Source organism: Lissotriton vulgaris, chromosome 3_1 (assembly GCF_964263255.1).
Source record: "Lissotriton vulgaris chromosome 3_1, aLisVul1.2, whole genome shotgun sequence".
NCBI classification, from domain to species: Eukaryota; Metazoa; Chordata; class Amphibia; order Caudata; family Salamandridae; genus Lissotriton; species Lissotriton vulgaris.
In genome coordinates, this window is record NC_141689.1 from 180,390,597 (window position 1) to 180,409,552 (window position 18,956).

General features: G+C 45.3%; 1 protein-coding gene across 1 annotated transcript in view; it reads left to right on the forward strand.

Moving 5' to 3' along the window:
• The window catches only part of ARID3C (AT-rich interaction domain 3C), a 482,830-nt gene that overhangs the window by 456,211 nt on the left and 7,663 nt on the right, over window positions 1-18,956 (forward strand). The window contains exons 5-7 of the mRNA XM_086960272.1: window positions 943-1,187; window positions 2,336-2,620; window positions 4,487-4,576. Of these exons, the coding sequence (XP_086816398.1) occupies window positions 943-1,187; window positions 2,336-2,620; window positions 4,487-4,576 (620 nt within the window). The remainder of the gene's footprint in view (window positions 1-942; window positions 1,188-2,335; window positions 2,621-4,486; window positions 4,577-18,956) is intronic.

Below are 18,956 nucleotides of genomic sequence, written 5' to 3' on the forward strand. Positions count from 1 at the left end.
ACACAGGATGAATAAAGCAGATGGCCATTTACAAGGAGCGAGGCCAGCCTACAGGCCCATAGCTTTAGTTAATAGCAGTAGAACTGGGAATGCGATATTGTGTAGAAGATGAGACTGGGGTTAAGTGCACACATCTAGCCAGGCAAGTTAAATGGCCCAATCCGGGGTGCAAGGAAGTGAAAGGAGCGCTGTATAAGTAGGAGGAGGACTAACTGGGATCTTGTGATCTGTACACCAGGATGGCGCAGTGTGACAGTCCAAGAGAGAGCTAATGTTACGGTTAAGGCACCCATCTCAGGATATGCAGTTCATAATATTTTAACAACCAGATCTGGGTAATACAAACATCAGATGCTTTCTCAACTGTGCAGTCCAACCAGAGTGGTTCTACATTCCCCGTCATAAGTGATCAGCCCTCACTTACAGGGGAACATGAAATACCACTTTGGATCTGTTTTTCTGTCACTTTAGGGTGAGTATTTCTCTCAAAGGGCTTCCATGGAACAGACTAATTATAACTCTTGGTGTAGGTCTCCTGTTGTGTATGCTCCAGTCAATGCTGTTTGGTCTAATTAACTGCTGTTAACTCAAAGAAACAAACACATGATTGTCTGATTCACTGCATAGCCTTCGACAGCAATGAGATCCTAAAATTGCAGAGGTTGTAGGGAAACTAAGTCTTAGTTTGTGAGCAATCCATGTAAGTGAATACGGATATCAATCTGTTTCCTCTTTCCATCAGACTCACAGGCACCTGTTTCTAAGCGTGTGCCTACTTGCAGACTAGGCATGAGTGTACACGGTGGGACTGGTTAGGGTACAGAAGCTTCAAGGTGAACATTGCAGCAACTTTTCATGTCTGGAAAGTTGTGTCTTCATGGAAAGTGATCATGAACTGAACAATCCTGATCCCTAGTCACTTATACTCTGGCTGTCTTTCAGATATATGAAATACCTGTACCCGTACGAATGTGAAAAGCGAGGGCTGAGTTCACCGGGAGAACTGCAGGCTGCCATCGACAGCAACAGGAGAGAAGGTCGACGGCAGAGCTTTGGGTCGTCAATGTTCAACTATTCGCCAGTAGGCACGCCCACGATGCTCAGCTCCCCAAAGATCCCCATGTCATCCCTCACCATTACGACGCACAATGGAGGGCAGTACAGCCATATGACGCCGATCAAGAAAGGTGAGAGATACAGTGTGTGTGTGTGCACACATGCGTATGCCCTTCCGAGTTGATCTGAGTATACACCTGGTATTGACCCAAACTAAATAGGCACTGCAGTACATGAACCAGAGGCCTGTTTATAAGAGAGCCCCAAAGTGTGTCTGAAATGTACAGTGCTGAAGGGTATTTTGTTTGTCAGAACTTCAAATTATGCTGACTTGTTTTTCACACATTTAAAGAACACCTTTAAGTTACATTGTTCAAGGATTTTGACTGAAAGCTGATCCATTTTACTGAGGGATGTTGAAAGCGAGTCCATTACTTTATCTGTTACTTGCCCGGTATGCCTCTAAACAATATTCTCATTAAGCAACAGTTTGCCAAAGAACACTTAATGGATCATTTTTCTGGATCATCCACCACATTTAGAGATCATTGACTGTGGGGTCCACCGTGTATCAACTAGTGCAACTGATTCACTATCATCACACTTGAATGCCATTTGGGCTGCCTTGGGTCTTTTTTTTGACTATCCAGCTTTATCTTTTACATTTCAATACCAAACCATTAAAGTGGAAATTTATTGCTGAAAAGCAAAATGCAAAGGTCCCTGAATGTTGTGGAAATGGTCACATTTTCTGTCCCGAGACCTCCGTGTCTTGCATGAAGGTCATAGGTAGAAGAAATTCCTGTGAGTTGCACCGCCGTTAGTAGTGATTCTAACTGAATGAGCAAGGCAGAAGTTGGTGACTTTTCAAGTTAGTTACTCTCTACTTGGATATTAACTTGAAACCCGACTTTACTGCTCTTGTTCCAAATAACGCATATGTTACAAAGACACATGTGCTTCTTTGTAGTTAAGGTTGACGCCTCATTCCATAAAAATCTTTTTTTTTCATCCTTATGTTTACCTCCCACCAATTTTGTACCAAAGTAGGAGGAAATAGCCTTCACAATTTTCTCTCTGCGTGCCAGATAATGTTTGAATACATATTTCAGACACAGTTTGAGCCATTTTAATTTGAACTTCCCCACACATATTTTTTTCAAAGAATGTGTTCTCAGTTGCTGCCTTGATAGCTGTTGTAATGATGCTTGTCTGATCTCTCACTTGTTGCTCTGCCCTTCTTCACTGAAACACTTGTTGTGGTTGTCTTTACTCGCAGAAGAGGGCATGCTGTCGGCCGCCATCCAGAACAGAATCTCCATCCCTGTTAATTTGGCAGGCCATCACATCAAAGCCGCCCAGGTGGTGGCTGTGCAGGCGGCTCAGGCAGCGCAGGCGGCGGCCATGGAGCAGCTACGAGAGAAGTTGGAGTCGGGAGAGCCTCCTGAAAAGAAGATGGCGCTCATGGCGGAGGAGCAGCAGCGGTTCATGCAGCATGCGCTGCAGCAGAACTTGCTGGCCATGGCTTCCCAGTTCCCCATGAGCATTAAAATCAACAACAGAGGTGAGATGTAGGGAATGGGAGCAGCGAATAAGCAGTAGTCGCTAGGTCATGAGGTATACTCGAGGACACTGGAATTATGTGGCAGGGGAGGGTCAAATCATGCAGAAGTGTTGAGTAATTTTGCTGCAAGAAAAGGCAAATTATGCTGCACATTTTGTGATAGTATTACTTCGTTATTTTGTCGTTTTTAAGCTTTTTAACACTGTCTGGGCATTAGTTGTACCTCATTCGTAACAGTTTAACACCGAAATGCAGCAATAAGTTACAGAAAGGTGACCATTCAACCTTTGCAAAGGGACTTCCACTACACAGCGACGTGTTGCTGCATTTTTACTTACTTTTGAACCGTTTGAGCTAGAAACAATGTTTTGTATTTAAAATCGGCAGATTATGCAGCAGATGATGAATTATCTACATAATTACAATCTACAAATCTAGAATTATGCGAAACTTACAGCAGCTGCACAATCACATAATTCCAGTAGCCCATGGTATACGGGCTGTCAACCACAGAAGCGACAGGGGGGTCATGACAATGGGAAAGAAGGTATTGTGACCGTACAGTGTGTTGCTTTGGCTGAGAAAGCTGATATAGTTTTAGGCACTTGTGAAAGGAATGAAAGCTAATCACACAGTGTTGTAGTCTGTCAAAGCATTTAATGTCACAATAGATAATGTGAAACAAATGGTATTAATTTCTGTTGTCAACAAAATCTTTAGCATTCACCTTTCCTGCATCTTTTCAATTCAGTAGTGTGCGGTAGCTCATACAGTTCCAACTTTCTCTTTGCATCTTGGTACAAAAAGTCCTGCACTTGTAGTTAAAAAAAATAAGATTACATGCATCAAAATACAAATTTAAAAAACATTCTGGATGTTCTACTTGCTCCCTTCACGGGTAGTCTGAGATCCCTTAGGTTGCATCGCTGCCAACTTGCATGGTGCCACTGTGTGTCACACGATATCCGCTCTCTTCACAAGTCTCCCGATGAAGAGCTAATATCAAACAGCATGCACACAGTGAGCTGGAAACCCTTGGAGAGAACGAATTCCCAGCTCACTGTGAAAAGGCTCTATGCAGCCGACATTATCAGGGACCTCCCCAGGTCTTTTGCGGTAGCCTCAAAAATGTTTGTAATATGTTTTTAGGGAAGAGTGGCCGGGTCGACTCAGACAGTGCAGGGCTCCAGGCCCCGCCCCCTCTCCTTGGACACCAAACCCGCCATGGTTGGCTAAGTGGCGAGGGTTCAAAGTCTAGCCCCACTCTATGCCCTGGCCCTTCAAGGACCCACCCTCTCCTCACACGGTAAAACTATTTTCAAAGGGTGCGGGTCTAGGATTGGGATCAATGCTTACTTATTGGAAACCCTGAACAGTTTAGTGCCACTCTATTAAGTACAAAAAATTGGCTACATTTAAGACACATTGTGCAGGAAAAGCTGCATCTGTATCACGGTTCAAAGAGGGGATGATTCTATCTCATGGTTGTCCAACTGAGGACCAGATCCATAGCGGATTGTAAATATATGTGCGTAACATAAATTTACTTACGTCAGTCTACATGCTCAATGAGCATGGATCTGAATCTCCAATCTACATACTGAATGGTTGTCCTGATAGCGTGTCACCGATGAGAACCTCCAGGGCCTATGCTGGACACTATTTCAAAGCTAGCAGCACCATTGATTGAGAAGAAAAATACGTTTATACCTACATTGTAAGGAGCCAAATGTCACCAGGTGGTCCTTTTCCCTCCTTTCAGTCTAGCCCATCAGCAGAAGTTTTATTTTGCAGCCGTGCTGTCTTCTTGTTTTTCTTTTCTCTTATCGCTGATATTGGTGTTTCCTTTTCTCTCCCTCTCGACAGATGACAGACAAGAGACTGCATTGAACTTGTCTACCAACAGCATTAGCAGCATCAACATGTCAATAGAAATAAATGGGGTTGTCTACACAGGTAAATAGAAGGCTGCTTTTCCGATGCAATTGCGGGCAGGAAATCCAATAATTTATAGTCCGTGTCTGGATGCCTGGGTCCTTCTCCCAGTGTGATGTCTTTACTATAAAATCCATCGTAATGAAGTGCTCTGGCTGATAGACCTGTGGGTGGGGGGGAGGGGGGATGGTGGGGGGAAAAAGCGAAACATCTCAAAACTGCTTCTCCGACTTAAAAGCAAAAACTGCTTATGTATTGCCTAGAAACCTTTGTCATTACGAGAAAAAAGCAGGAGTTGATTGACAGAAATGTTTGTTTTGACTTGGGGCAGGTAGAATGTCTGCGTCTTTAACATTTACAGACCCATCTGACGCAAACACGGGGCCTTTCCAGTGCTCAGTTCAAAAGGAACTGCAGCAACAAATGGCAGGCGATGCGATTCACAACTATGGCTGCTTCTGCAATACGGCTGTGATCCCATTGGGAAATTTCTGCTGTGCAATGATAGCTCAGTGGGTTGAGGGCCTTCTGCATTGAAGTGATAGTCATTTGTTGTCAGCAGATTCAAGTCCCAGCAAGGCCTCCTCAGTCTTCTGTTCTTTTCGGTCCGATATTCTGACTGGGCACCTTCCAGCTGCGGGAGAGCAACCTTAGCTAGCCTGAAATTCAGTTACTAGATGTACCATGTTTATATGTTTAACTGCAATAATTGTGTCTGTACACAGGCACACTATCGCACACCGCTCCCTTGGAATTAAAAACCTTTCCTAACCCTAGTCAGAAAGATTTTATTTTTTATTTATTTTACAGAGTTTTATATAGCGCGAACTTGACCCGGTTTTGGGTATCAGAGCGCTTTACATAACCCCAGTTGCGTTACATGAGGACGACACATTAATTTTTGGTAGGCACGGGGAGATTAACAGCCAGATTCATCAAAGTAAATTCGGCTCGCAAAAGGTCAGATTCTGAGAATCTGGCCCTTTGCGAGCGCTATTTTTGCATTTGGGATTCATCATCCCAAATGCAAAAATCGTAATTATAGAAATCGTTAAATTGCGATGAATTTCATTTAAGGAATCTTAATTTGAGATTCCTTAAATGCAATTCATGAACCATCTAAAAATTGCAAATTCGCAATCTGGGGCCGCTATTTACCGCGAAGTTAAACTACGTGGTAAATAGCAAAAACTTTTAAAAATGCACAAAAGTGCATTTTTCAAAGTTTCATGTTGCGCATGTTTCTTGTTGCGCACACACAGACCCTAAGGGCCTGTGTGTGCGCAACATATGTGCACACATCAATTTCAGGGGTGTGACAGGGTGTCCTTTGGACACCCCTGCACCCTTGAAATCGCAATCTCAATTTGGGAATCGCTAATTGCGATTAGCAAATTGAGATGGTCTTCCCATTCATTCCTATGGGCCTCTACTTTTCTGAGACATTATCCGGGGATTCTAAAAGTGTGAAGTTAGGTCTCAGAGCAGGTAAAACAGTATAATTCAAAGGCTCAATTTAATGAATAGGTTACAAGCCTAGAAATGATGACCTGGGCTTTGGTACCTTTTTCTCGGGAAGTAGTCCGGCTACTCTGAACTTTCATTGGTTATTTGCTTCTGCGGGATGCCAGGAGCGGGCTTCTTATGGGTGATGCTAAAAGAGCGGGCGGCTGCTGCAAGAGGGCGTTCACTCAGGCTAGCATTGTTCTACTATTGAGTGTGGAGCAGTACTTTAAATGAGAATAAAATGGAGTGTGTGGGGGGCTCTAAAAAGGGTGTGGCTTAAGTAAAGTATCTAAGAAACACAAGAGGAGGAGTGTTGAGTAAATATCAACAAATAGAAGTTGTAGAAATGAGTTTAATGGTACAAATGAAGCACTCCCTGCATACAGCTCCGGTCTCTGAGAAGATCGCCAGTAACTGACACAATACAGTTAGGGCATACAGTACAATAGCAAACAACTGGAGATGGTCTCGAGTGATGCACAATTAAACAATAATAACACTCGAGACCAAACTGAATAAAAACAATAGCACGAGTCGGCGCGAGTCCATGTGGTTAATGCACGAGGGGAAACCTCGCACCAAGCATGTACTCGCGCTGACTCGCGCACAACACAACACACCTTCCCCCCTTATGAGGAAAGAGGAGAAGAAAAAAAAAAGTAAATTACAATTTTTTGGTAATAAAAGCAACAAAATCAGACAACCACTTCGGTTTCTTAGTGACTCTTTTAGGTAAGGAAGAAACACCATACTGGACAGTAACATCTTGATTGATGACACTGCTATCTGGACAGGAAATAACAGTGGAGGCAGAATCCTGGTTGGTTAGACAATTACTAGAACAGCATGGTAAAACATCTGCAGTACAGGAACCCTCATCCAAAAAAGAAAAATCAGGATGTTCAGGAATAACTTCTTTACAGTAAACATCCTTGTCAGCCTTGAGGACAGCAATTCTGCCCAGATTCCAAACCTTATTATTGGATAATCTCACAGAGTTTTTCAAGACTTCTGAAACTTCAAAAGGACCCATAAAAGAACTTTCTCCTTTTTTGACCTTCCATGGTTTCTTGACTTTCACCATCATGCCCACTTCTACCTTGGGATCTTTTTTTGAACCACATTTCTCATCAAAGTATTTCTTGTTTGAACAATGAGTGCGAATAAGGTTCTCCTTGACCACACTCAAATCCACATTGGAAGGAGTGGATTTTACCAACCACGAAGGATTCACCTTTGTCCTAGGAACTCTTCCTCTCATGATCTCAAAAGGAGAATACCCAGTCATAGAGTTCGTGGTTGTCCTGTACATCCATACCTTCCTAAAAATCTCTACTTCCCATGTTTTGTCATCACTACTAGTGATTTGTATGGCCCCTTTAAGAACCCTATTGAATCTCTCTATAACCCCATTCCCACTAGGATTATATAAAGAGGTGGTAGAGTGAACTATGCCAAGTCTTGAGAAATAATCATTAGCTTTCTTGGAGATAAATTGTACTCCATTATCTGATATTATCTTAACAGGTAACCCTTCTTCAATAAAAACTTTATCTAGGAAACACAAGACCGAATCAGTATCTATCTTCTGGACAATTTTGATAATGGGCCATTTTGAGAAAATGTCAATAGCCGCTATAACATACTTGGATTCACTGCCAATGGGACCCATAATGTCTATGGCAATGGTTTCCCAGGGATTATCAGGAATATTGTGTGTACCCATATTGGGTTTCAAGGTAACTAAGGACTTATCAGAATTGGCACATACCACACAATTTCTAACCAACCTTTCAATAAACATGTCCATCCCTGGCCACCAAAATAAATGTTTAACTTGTTGCTTGGTTCTAACCATGCCACTATGACCTTCATGACCCTGTAAAACTATAATTTTCCTTACACCCACCGGTGGTACAATGCGTTCACCTCTTTTAATGATGTTCCCGCAACATGAAAGTTCTGACCTTACTTCCCAGAAGCTTCTCAAATCTGCACTCAAACACTTCTTTTCAGGCCAAGTACCAACGATATAACTGGCAACATTTCTTAAAATGTCATCACCCTCAAATTTCTCCTTCCACAAGGTCTGATCAATAGAAATGGGACCCTCATCATGTATCATGGCAATCTGGAAATTGTCCCATTCATTATGTAAATCCTCTTGAATAGGTAAGGGCATCCTAGACAAAAAATCTGCAGAAACATTCTCTCTTCCTGGTAAATATTGTATATTATAAATAAAATCCTGCAAACGCATGGACATGCGTGCAATACGGGCTGAAGCTCTTAACATGCCTTCTGTAGTAAGTAGCCGTACTAACGGTTTATGATCACTTCTAAGAGTGCATTCCTTACCCCAAACAAACACTCTGAAATGTTCCAAAGCCCAAATGCACGCTAAAGTCTCCCTTTCTATTGTGGAATACTTTTCCTCAGCAGGAGTAAGTGCCCTTGAAGCATGCGCAATGATAACCTCTTTTCCCTCTTTATTCTTTTGCGAAAATACAGCACCTAGGCCTTTTGCGCTAGCATCGGTAGTAATAATATTTTCCAGAGAAGGATCAAAGCAGGATAAAGCACTTGCAGAGCAGATAGCATTCTTCACATCACTGAACTCTTTCTCACACTCACTAGTCCATTCAAAGACGACTCTATTTTTAATTAACTGTCTGATATTATATGTTCTGCACGAGAAATCAGGTACATACCTTGCATAGAACTCAACTAACCCTAAAAAGGACCTTACATCATCTTTAGATAAAGGGTGAGGAGCTGATTTAATCGCTTCTAAAAGTGAAGATTTAGGCTTGATACCCTCTGCACATAATTCATGGCCTAAGTAATTTACGGAATGTACACCAAATTTGCATTTCTCATGCTTAATGGTAAGGCCATGTACATTAAGTGCATTCAAAACTTCCTCTAAAGCCATAATATGTTTGTCTTTGTCATCACTGAACACCAAAATGTCGTCTTGAAAACAGATGGCATTTTTACAATCTTTCAGAATATCTTGCATGACCCTCTGGAAGATTGCAGCTGCGGACGCCAGTCCAAAAGGCATCCTGTTGAATCTGAAACACCCAAATGGTGTAATAAATGCCGTCAAATCCTTACTCTTTTCACTTAACTCTATCTGGTGATACGCAGCAGATAGGTCAATTGTAGAAAAAATATTAGACCCCCCAACCACAGACAACATTTCAGAGATGCGGGGAAGGGGAAATTGATCTACAACAATATTATTGTTAAGGTGGCGAAGGTCAATGCATAATCTCACCTTGCCATTAGCTCGCCTAGCGACCACTATGGGCGAAACCCATTCAGAGGACTCTATTCTATCTATTATGCCTCCTTCCACTAAAGCATTTAATTCACTCCTAACCTCCTCTCTGACAGCAAAGGGAATATTACGAGCCTTATGTATTTTAGGACAAGCATTGTCCTTTAACCGGATTTCATGTTTAAAGCTGGTTAATTTCCCAATGTCTTTGGAAAAAACATTTGGAAATTTACTTAACATCAAAGAAGAGATACCATTTTGCTCATCAATCAACATCACTGGAGTAGGACTATTAGGGTCTAATACAATGTCAAGTTTGCCAAAGTCAAACCAGCTAAGGACTGAGGGACCCTTCTTTGAAACATACAATTTTGCAATACATTTTCTATTCTTAAATCTGAAAACTAACGTTCTGAAACCTAAGATATCTATCCTTCCACCAGAATATCCTTCAGGATTAATATCACTCTCTTCTAAGTGACTGCCAAGTCTAGGTTCAAACAATTTTTTCCAGACAGATTCACACACTATAGAATAAGGTGATCCAGAATCTGCATACATGTTAATCTTTACACCTCCAATAACCATGTCGCACAATGGTTTTTTCTTAATGGAATGGTCATTTACATTTAAAACAATGGAATCTTTTATGTTCAAAACAAATGAACAGTCATTGGAGTCATCTGTAACATCATCTTCATCACTATTCTCATTCAACTCAATGCACTTGACCTTTTGGTTAACATTACCTCTTCTGCAAGCAGAAGTGAAATGTCCTTTTAACCCACAATTAGAACACTTTTGCCTCAAACCTGGGCAAGTTTTATCATTTGCTAGATGCGATTTGCTGTTACATCTAAAACATTTCAAATTACTCTTTGCAACTTCAGAATTAGCTTTAGCAGAAAACATTTGCTTCTTTTTTAGAACATCCCTATTTTTGTTGTCATATTTTTGATTAATTTTTGCAACAACATCTTTACTGACAGAACTTTCCTTCCCTTTAACTTGTAATGCGCTTCTACAGGAAAGTTCAGCCTTTCTGACAATGGATAAAACAAAATCTAAATTCTCATCACCATTAATCCAAAGTCTCTCCTGTATAGTTTCATTTTTAGAGTGCATGACTACTTGATCTCTAATAAGATCTTCTTGTAGGTTACCAAATTTACAATCTAATGCTAATGTTTTTAGAGAAGAGACAAAGTTATCTACAGTCTCCTCAGCTAATTGCCTTCTTTGAAAAAACTTAAACCTCGAAATTCCTATGCATACTTTGGGAGAACAGTACTTATCAAAATCATATACTGCCTTATCAAATACATTCATGTCACCACTTGCTTGTGAGGTAGGAAGTTGATTGAAGGCTTTAAGTCCTTCAGGTCCCAAAGAGTGTAAAAAAATACCTTTTTTTTCTGGGGCTTTCATTTTGCCATTTGCATCTAGAGTCTCAATATAATTTAAAAAATAAGCTTTCCATTCAATCCAAGGCATACAAGGAGAACTACCAGCTGACCAATAACTTTGTGGAGGTGAAAGTGTATAGCCTTGAGCACACATAGTAACAGAAACAGGTAGATAAATAAGATACTTAAGACTGAATACTAATAGCAAACAGAATATCAGAGAAAGAAAAAAAAATAGTCTCAGTAAAAATAAAGAAATATTTAGGTGTTGCAGAGAAAACAAAACAGTCAGAAAGTGTTCATTTATCACCATCCATTTTTTTGTAAATACGATCCATTTCTCTGCCCTTCAAGTTTTCAAACACCATAGCTTTCTCTGTTCTTGAGGTTATTTCTTCGTTATTTGAATAAATCTCTCAGTTTTCCGGTAGAGGGAGAGAAAAAACGAAGTCACCTTGTCAGTTTCACTTAAAACGGGCAAACCAATGGAGAGCGGCGTCACTGATTTCCAACGAAAAAGTAGCAATAGGTTTCGTGTAATCCAATCAGCTAAAGCGCACCAAATGCAAGCGTTTGCTCCGCCCAAACGACAGCCAATGCGTGTATTGGAGGGATTAACTAGCGCGATCAAGGAATGAAGACGCGCACCTCCACACGCGAGTGAAATGAAGTCGGCTTTTAAGCTGAAGACGCGCACTTCCACACGCGAGTGAAATGAAGTCGGCTTTTAAGCTGGAAATCCAACTCCTCAAATCGCCAGGAAATTCAGCTCTTCAGAAACGCTGAGTACAGTTTTTCATGTAAGTTGGAGCGTAATTGAAAGCGTTTTAATGCTTTAATAATTTTTTAAAAATTATGAAAAATGCGAAAAAGAGTATTAAAATGGACAGGAAGTGCTTCCTTCTAGAACAGGTTCAGTGCTCCGTCCCTCGTCGCCAAGTTTGTTGAGTAAATATCAACAAATAGAAGTTGTAGAAATGAGTTTAATGGTACAAATGAAGCACTCCCTGCATACAGCTCCGGTCTCTGAGAAGATCGCCAGTAACTGACACAATACAGTTAGGGCATACAGTACAATAGCAAACAACTGGAGATGGTCTCGAGTGATGCACAATTAAACAATAATAACACTCGAGACCAAACTGAATAAAAACAATAGCACGAGTCGGCGCGAGTCCATGTGGTTAATGCACGAGGGGAAACCTCGCACCAAGCATGTACTCGCGCTGACTCGCGCACAACACAACAAGGAGCCTAAGAAAGTGAAATTGAAACCTGCACAATTCATTGAGTTCGACTAGGCAAAGAATAACCAAAACCAACAAGATAATGACTGAACGCCTTACATATGAGCACCATCCTGGACCTTAAGCAACTTCCATAGGTTACATTAAAAGGTAAGCGGCACCTTGACCTCTTGCAATCGCCACCAGGGAGAGCCAGCGGAATCTATTTTATTTCTTGTTTCCAGTGTCACAAAGGGAACTTCCGGTGACGTTGCGTTGCTGCTGGGGTATGGGACAGGCAGCAGGTGCAGTATTTTTTCCAGACGGAGAAAGACAGAAATAAAGGGCCACATGGTGCCTTGAATCAATGTCAGATGTTTGCTTTGCCAGGCTCAGCCTGGCTCACTGAGAGCAACGGTGAGGGCCCTCAAAGCCTGAACCCCCAAAACATTAATCACAGTACAACTTTAGGAGCTCGAAAGCCTGATAGACCTGAAGAATCGTGAGTTGCAGCAAGGGAGCTGAAGACCTGTTCAAGTTATCATCGAAAGTTCAGGATAACTAGGCCCTAGTACAAGTTACGGCAAATTCTACTCAGGGAAACCCTTTCCAATATAAAGGTCGAGGTTCCTGTTCTCCTGAAAAGTCATTTTTCGGCCATGAAGCAGAGCAGTAAATTCTGTTCTGTGCAGGAGTGGCAAAACTGTGTTGTGTCGAGGCTAGGGCGCCACTGATATTGTAATATCACTGTAGGACATCCGTCCCCTTCAAAGTGACCATAAAGAGGATTGGCAGCTTTACCTTACTGTACATTCTGTTTAAAGTGCACCTTGCCGTATTCTAGTGGCTCTAGTCTTCAGGTCCTTCTGTTTAAATCCTACCAGTGGAACAGCAGTCCTTGTCTGAGAGGCGTTCTATTTAAACCCTACCTTACAATGTAACTGCTGTTCAATTCTGAGACATCTTGTTTAAAGCCCACCTTACCGTGTGACAGCAGTTCTAAATTAATGTTGGAAGGGCTACATTTGCCGCCTTCAGTCCTACCAGACTTGATTGGCGTTGCCTTCTACAGTACTGGCCCACTTCATTAACTTTGGGAGGGCAGCACTCGCCTCCTTCGGTAAAGCCAGACTGGGTTAATGTTTCTAGGCCTACTCTCACCTCTATTAGAGCAGCCGGACTGTATTAATGGTAGAAGGCCTACACTTGCCTCCTGCAGTACCAGTCCAGTGCCAGGCTGGTCTAAAATTGAAAGAGTTACACTCTCCTCCTTCAGGACTGCCAGACTGGATAATGTTGGAAGGGTTCAACTCCTTTTCAGTACTGTCAGGCTGGGTTAGTGTTGGAATGGTTACACTCACATTCTCAGTACTGCCAGACTGGGTTAATGTTGGAAGGGATACACTCACCGCCTTCAGTACTGCCAGACTGGGTTAATGTTGGAAGGGATACACTCACCGCCTTCAGTACTGCCAGACTGGGTTAATGTTGGAAGGGATACACTCACCGCCTTCAGTACTGCCAGGCTGGATTAATGTTGGGCTGGATGGGATACACTTGCTTTCTTCAGTACTGCCAGACTGGATTAATGTTGGGCTGGATGGGATACACTTGCTTTCTTCAGTACTGCCAGACTGGATTAATACTGGAAGGATTACGCTGGCCTACTTCGGTACCTCCCCACTGGATTAACTCTGGAAGATCTACGCTTCCCTCCTTTGGTTTTGGAAGGGGAGCACCCATCTCTTTCAGTACTGTCAGACTGGGTTACTGTTGAAGGGGCGACATTAGTGTAATAAAAAATGGAGTACATTACCTGGAATATGACCCTATCTGGAAACTAAGGTAAGTAAAACAATGCTATTAAAAGTATGTTGTGTGCATGCTGCGGGTGAGAGTGTCTTCATGTGTGCAAACGTGTGTGAATGAAGGAGTTAGCATGTGTGTGAATCAAAGTAAATGTCATATGGCGTCCGATGTCACTTCGGCTACCCCAGGAATTTTAGTGACTTGACGTCCATGGCTAAATATTTAACTACATTTCAAGATCAGTCTTACAAAGGTGCCTGTTTGTTTCTTGTTTGGCTTCGAGTCTTGGCCCGAGGGGGCTGTGAAGCAGGGGGCATCAGAACAGGCCATGGGGCATTTCCTGGGGTCACCAAATCGTTTCCTGTGTTAACGTTGTCATTACCAAATTCCTTTAATCCTAAACACGGTGAACCTTCAAAGTGAACGACGCTGCCAAAGTCCGCTTATCATCAAACTTCACACTTCAGCGCAATCTACTCGTAAACTAAATTCTGACAAAAAAAGAAAATTCTTAAATCATACTCTTCTTTCGAGGCACTTAATGTAATATTAAGTTTCTTTGGGCCAAGCTCGCTTTAGACCTCAGGGTGACCGGTAATCCCTCTGATTAAGACCTGACCACAGCTAGATTCCTCATGTGTTTGTTATTTCTTCTGCCCACACTAGAGGAACTCAAGACGTTTGAGTTAAATTCCGACACCCCACGGTAAGCCTCACTGCAACTGCCACTGCAGGATATAGTGCAACAAACCGTGCAGACTGCACTGCACACGCTGCTGCAACCAGCACTGCAACCCACCATGCACTCAGTATGCACACAAGTGACGCTGGAGCCCTATCTTCTACTGGCATGGCTGCCCATGCTCCCCTCACTACAGAAGGTACTCACATCTGCCCACGCTCCCCTCACTGCAGAAGGTACTCATGGCTGCCCACACTTCCACTCACTGCAGAAGGTACTCACGGCTGCCCACGCTTCCCCTCACTGCAGAAGGTACTCACAGCTGCCCACACCTCCCTTCACTGCAGAAGTTACTCATGGCTGCCCACAATTCCCCTCACTGCAGAAGGTACTCATGGCTGCCCACGCTTCCCCTCACTGCAGAAGGTACTCACAGCTGCCCACACCTCCCTTCACTGCAGAAGTTACTCATGGCTGCCCACACTTCCCCTCACTGCAGAAGGTACTCATGGCTGCCCACGCTCCCCCTCACTGCAAAGGGTACTCATGGCTGCCCACGCTTCCCCTCACTAAAGAATGTACTCATGGCTTCCTAACGCTTCCACTCACTGCAGAAGGTATTCATGGCTGCTCACGCTCCAACTCACTGCAGAAGGTACTCATGGCTGCCCATGATTCCCCTCACTGCAAAAGGTACTCATGGCTGCCCGCGCTTCCCCTCACTGCAGAAGGTACTCGTGGCTTCCCAACGCTTCGACTCACTGCAGAAGGTACTCATGGCTGCCCACGCTCCCCCTCACTGCAAAGGGTACTCATGGCTGCCCACGCTTCCCCTCACTAAAGAATGTACTCATGGCTGCTCACGCTCCAACTAACTGCAGAAGGTACTCATGGCTGCCCATGATTCCCCTCACTGCAAAAGGTACTCATGGCTGCCCGCGCTTCTCCTCACTGCAGAAGTTACTCATGGCTGCCCAAGCTTCCCCTCACTGCAGAAGGTACTCACGGCTGCCCACACTTCAACTCACTATAGAAGGTACTCACGGCTGCCCATGCTTCCACTTACTGCAGAAGGTACTCACGGCTGCCCACGCTACCACTCACTGCAGAAGGAACTCGCGACTGCCCACATTTCTCCATACTGCAGAAGGTACTCACGGCTGCCCACGCTTCCTCTCACTGCAGAAGGAACTCGCGACTGCCCACATTTCTCCATACTGCAGAAGGTACTCACGGCTGCCCATGCTTCCTCTCGCTGCAGAAGGTACTCATGGCTGCCCATGCTGCCCCTCCCTCACTGCAGAAGGTACTCTTGTCTGCCCACAATTCCCTTCACTGCAGAAGGTACTCATAGCTTCCCAACGCTTCCACTCACTGCCGAAGGTACTCTTGGCTGCCCACGCTTCCCCTCACTGCAGAAGGTACTCGTGGCTGCCCACGCTTCCCTCACTGCAGAAGGTACTCATGGCTGCCCATGCTTCCCCTCCCTCACTGCAGAAGGTACTCTTGTCTGCCCATGCTTCCCTTCACTGCAGAAGGTACTCATGGCTTCCCAACGCTTCCACTCAATGCAGAAGGTACTCGTGGCTGCCCACGCTTCCCCTCACTGCAGAAGGTACTCATGGCTGCCCGCGCTTCCCCTCACTGCAGAAGGTACTCATGGCTGCCCGCGCCTCCCCTCACTGCAGAAGGTACTTATGGCTGCCCACGCATCCCCTCACTGCAGAAGGTACTCTTGTCTGCCCATGCTTCCCTTCACTGCAGAAGGTACTCATGGCTTCCCAACGCTTCCACTCACTGCAGAAGGTACTCATGGCTGCCCACGTTTCCCCTCACTGCAGAAGGTACTCATGGCTGCCCGCGCTTCCCCTCACTGCAGAAGGTACTCATGGCTGCCCGCTCTTCCCCTCACTGCAGAAGGTACTCATGGCTTCCCAACGCTTCCACTCACTGCAGAAGGTACTCATGGCTGCCCACGCCCCCCCTCACTGCAAAGGGTACTCATGGCTGCCCACGCTTCCCCTCACTAAAGAATGTACTCATGGCTGCTCACGCTCCAACTCACTGCAGAAGGTACTCATGGCAGCCCATGATTCCCCTCACTGCAAAAGGTACTCATGGCTGCCCGCGCTTCTCCTCACTGCAGAAGGTACTCATGGCTGCCCAAGCTTCCCCTCACTGCAGAAGGTACTCACGGCTGCCCACACTTCAACTCACTATAGAAGGTACTCACGGCTGCCCATGCTTCCACTTACTGCAGAAAGCACTCATGGCTGCCCACAAGTCCCCTCACTACAGAAGATACTCATCGCTGCCCATGCTTCCACTCACTGCAGAAGGTACTCACGGCTGCCCACGCTACCACTCACTGCAGAAGGAACTCGTGACTGCCCACATTTCTCCATACTGCAGAAGGTACTCACGGCTGCCCACGCTTCCTCTCACTGCAGAAGATACTCTTGTCTGCCCACAATTCCCTTCACTGCAGAAGGTACTCATGGCTTCCCAAAGCTTCCACTCACTGCCGAAGGTACTCTTGGCTGCCCACGCTTCCCCTCACTGCAGAAGGTACTCGTGGCTGCCCACGCTTCCCTCACTGCAGAAGGTATTCATGGCTGCCCATGCTTCCCCTCCCTCACTGCAGAAGGTACTCTTGTCTGCCCACAATTCCCTTCACTGCAGAAGGTACTCATGGCTTCCCAACGCTTCCACTCCCTGCAGAAGGTACTCGTGGCTGCCCCCGCTTCCCCTCACTGCAGAAGGTACTCATGGCTGCCCGCGCCTCCCCTCACTGCAGAAGGTACTTATGGCTGCCCACGCTTCCCCTCACTGCAGAAGGTACTCTTGTCTGCCCATGCTTCCCTTCACTGCAGAAGGTACTCATGGCTTCCCAACGCTTCCACTCACTGCAGAAGGTACTTATGGCTGCCCACGCTTCCCCTCACTGCAGAAGGTACTCATGGCTGCCCGCGCTTCCCCTCACTGCAGAAGGTACACATGGCTGCCCGCGCTTCCCCTCACTGCAGAAGGTACTCATGGCTTCCCAACGCTTCCACTCACTGCAGAAGGTACTCATGGCTGTCCGCGCTTCCCCTCACTGCAGAAGATACTCATGGCTGCCCACGCTTCCCCTCACTGCAGAAGGTACTCATGGCTGCCCGCGCTTCCCCTCACTGCAGAAGGTACTCATGGCTGCCCGCGCTTCCCCTCACTGCAGAAGGTACTCATGGCTTCCCAGCGCTTCCACTCACTGCAGAAGGTACTCATGGCTGTCCGCGCTTCCCCTCACTGCAGAAGGTACTCATGGCTGCCCACGCTTCCCCTCACTGCAGAAGGTACTCTTGTCTGCCCATGCTTCCCCTCACTGCAGAAGGTACTCATGGCTGCCCGCGCTTCCCCTCACTGCAGAAGGTACTCATGGCTGCCCGCGCTTCCCCTCACTGCAGAAGGTACTCATGGCTTCCCAGCGCTTCCCCTCACTGCAGAAGGTACTCATGGCTGTCCGCGCTTCCCCTCACTGCAGAAGGTACTCATGGCTGCCCACGCTTCCACTCACTGCAGAAGGTACTCTTGTCTGCCCATGCTTCCCTTCACTGCAGAAGGTACTCATGGCTGCCCACGCTTCCCCTCACTGCAGAAGGTACTCATGGCTGGCCATGCTTCTACTCACTGCTGAAGGCACTCGTGGCTGCCCTCCCTTCCCCTCACTGCAGAAGGTACTCATGCATGTGCTGCTTCTAGTGCTGATTCGCACGCTGCAGCTGATGTTGCAGTTATGTGCCCACTGCCAGAATTAAGTGCATACTACTGCTCATATGGCAGGGATCCGCACCCCAAACCACAGTGTAGCTGACTGCTGTGGTGGTTGGCACTGTGCTGCTGATGCAGCACACACTGCAGCTGGTTCTCACTGGCACTGCAGCGTAAGCCGCAGCTTCGACCACCCTGCTACCAAGCACAGCAGTTGCTGGTTAACCCAAGTCTCAGCCGAATAAAATGGAAAATACTGCTTTAACTCTATCCATTGAACCACCCACACTCCCCTTCTTCCACCTTGAAAGCGGTTCTTCACACTGCATCAGAACTTTTGTTGCAGGCCATCTTACAAGGGATGCTCCATACCCCACAGCATTCGAAGCTGACGGTGAAATTGATTCTGCCGAAGATCACTGCAGCTATACACAGTGGAAGTTATGCTGCAGCACCACACTGCAGTTGGTGCCTCACTGTGCAGGTAATGCTTCGTCGTCATGCGTTATGTTGCATGCACAGGCACACTATTCCCGGATTTGCTGGCTTTGTCAGTTCTTATTACCCCTTGGAGGTACCTATCCCTGTCCGATTGTCACAATCCCTTTTTGTCCCTTCTATTACATATCTGGCCAATCAGTTTCGTCCATAACTTCCACCATTGTTGGTATCTCCGAGCCTTTCCTCCCTGTTAGTTCCCTCTCCCAACTCTGCTCCCCACTTCATTTGAGCGAAG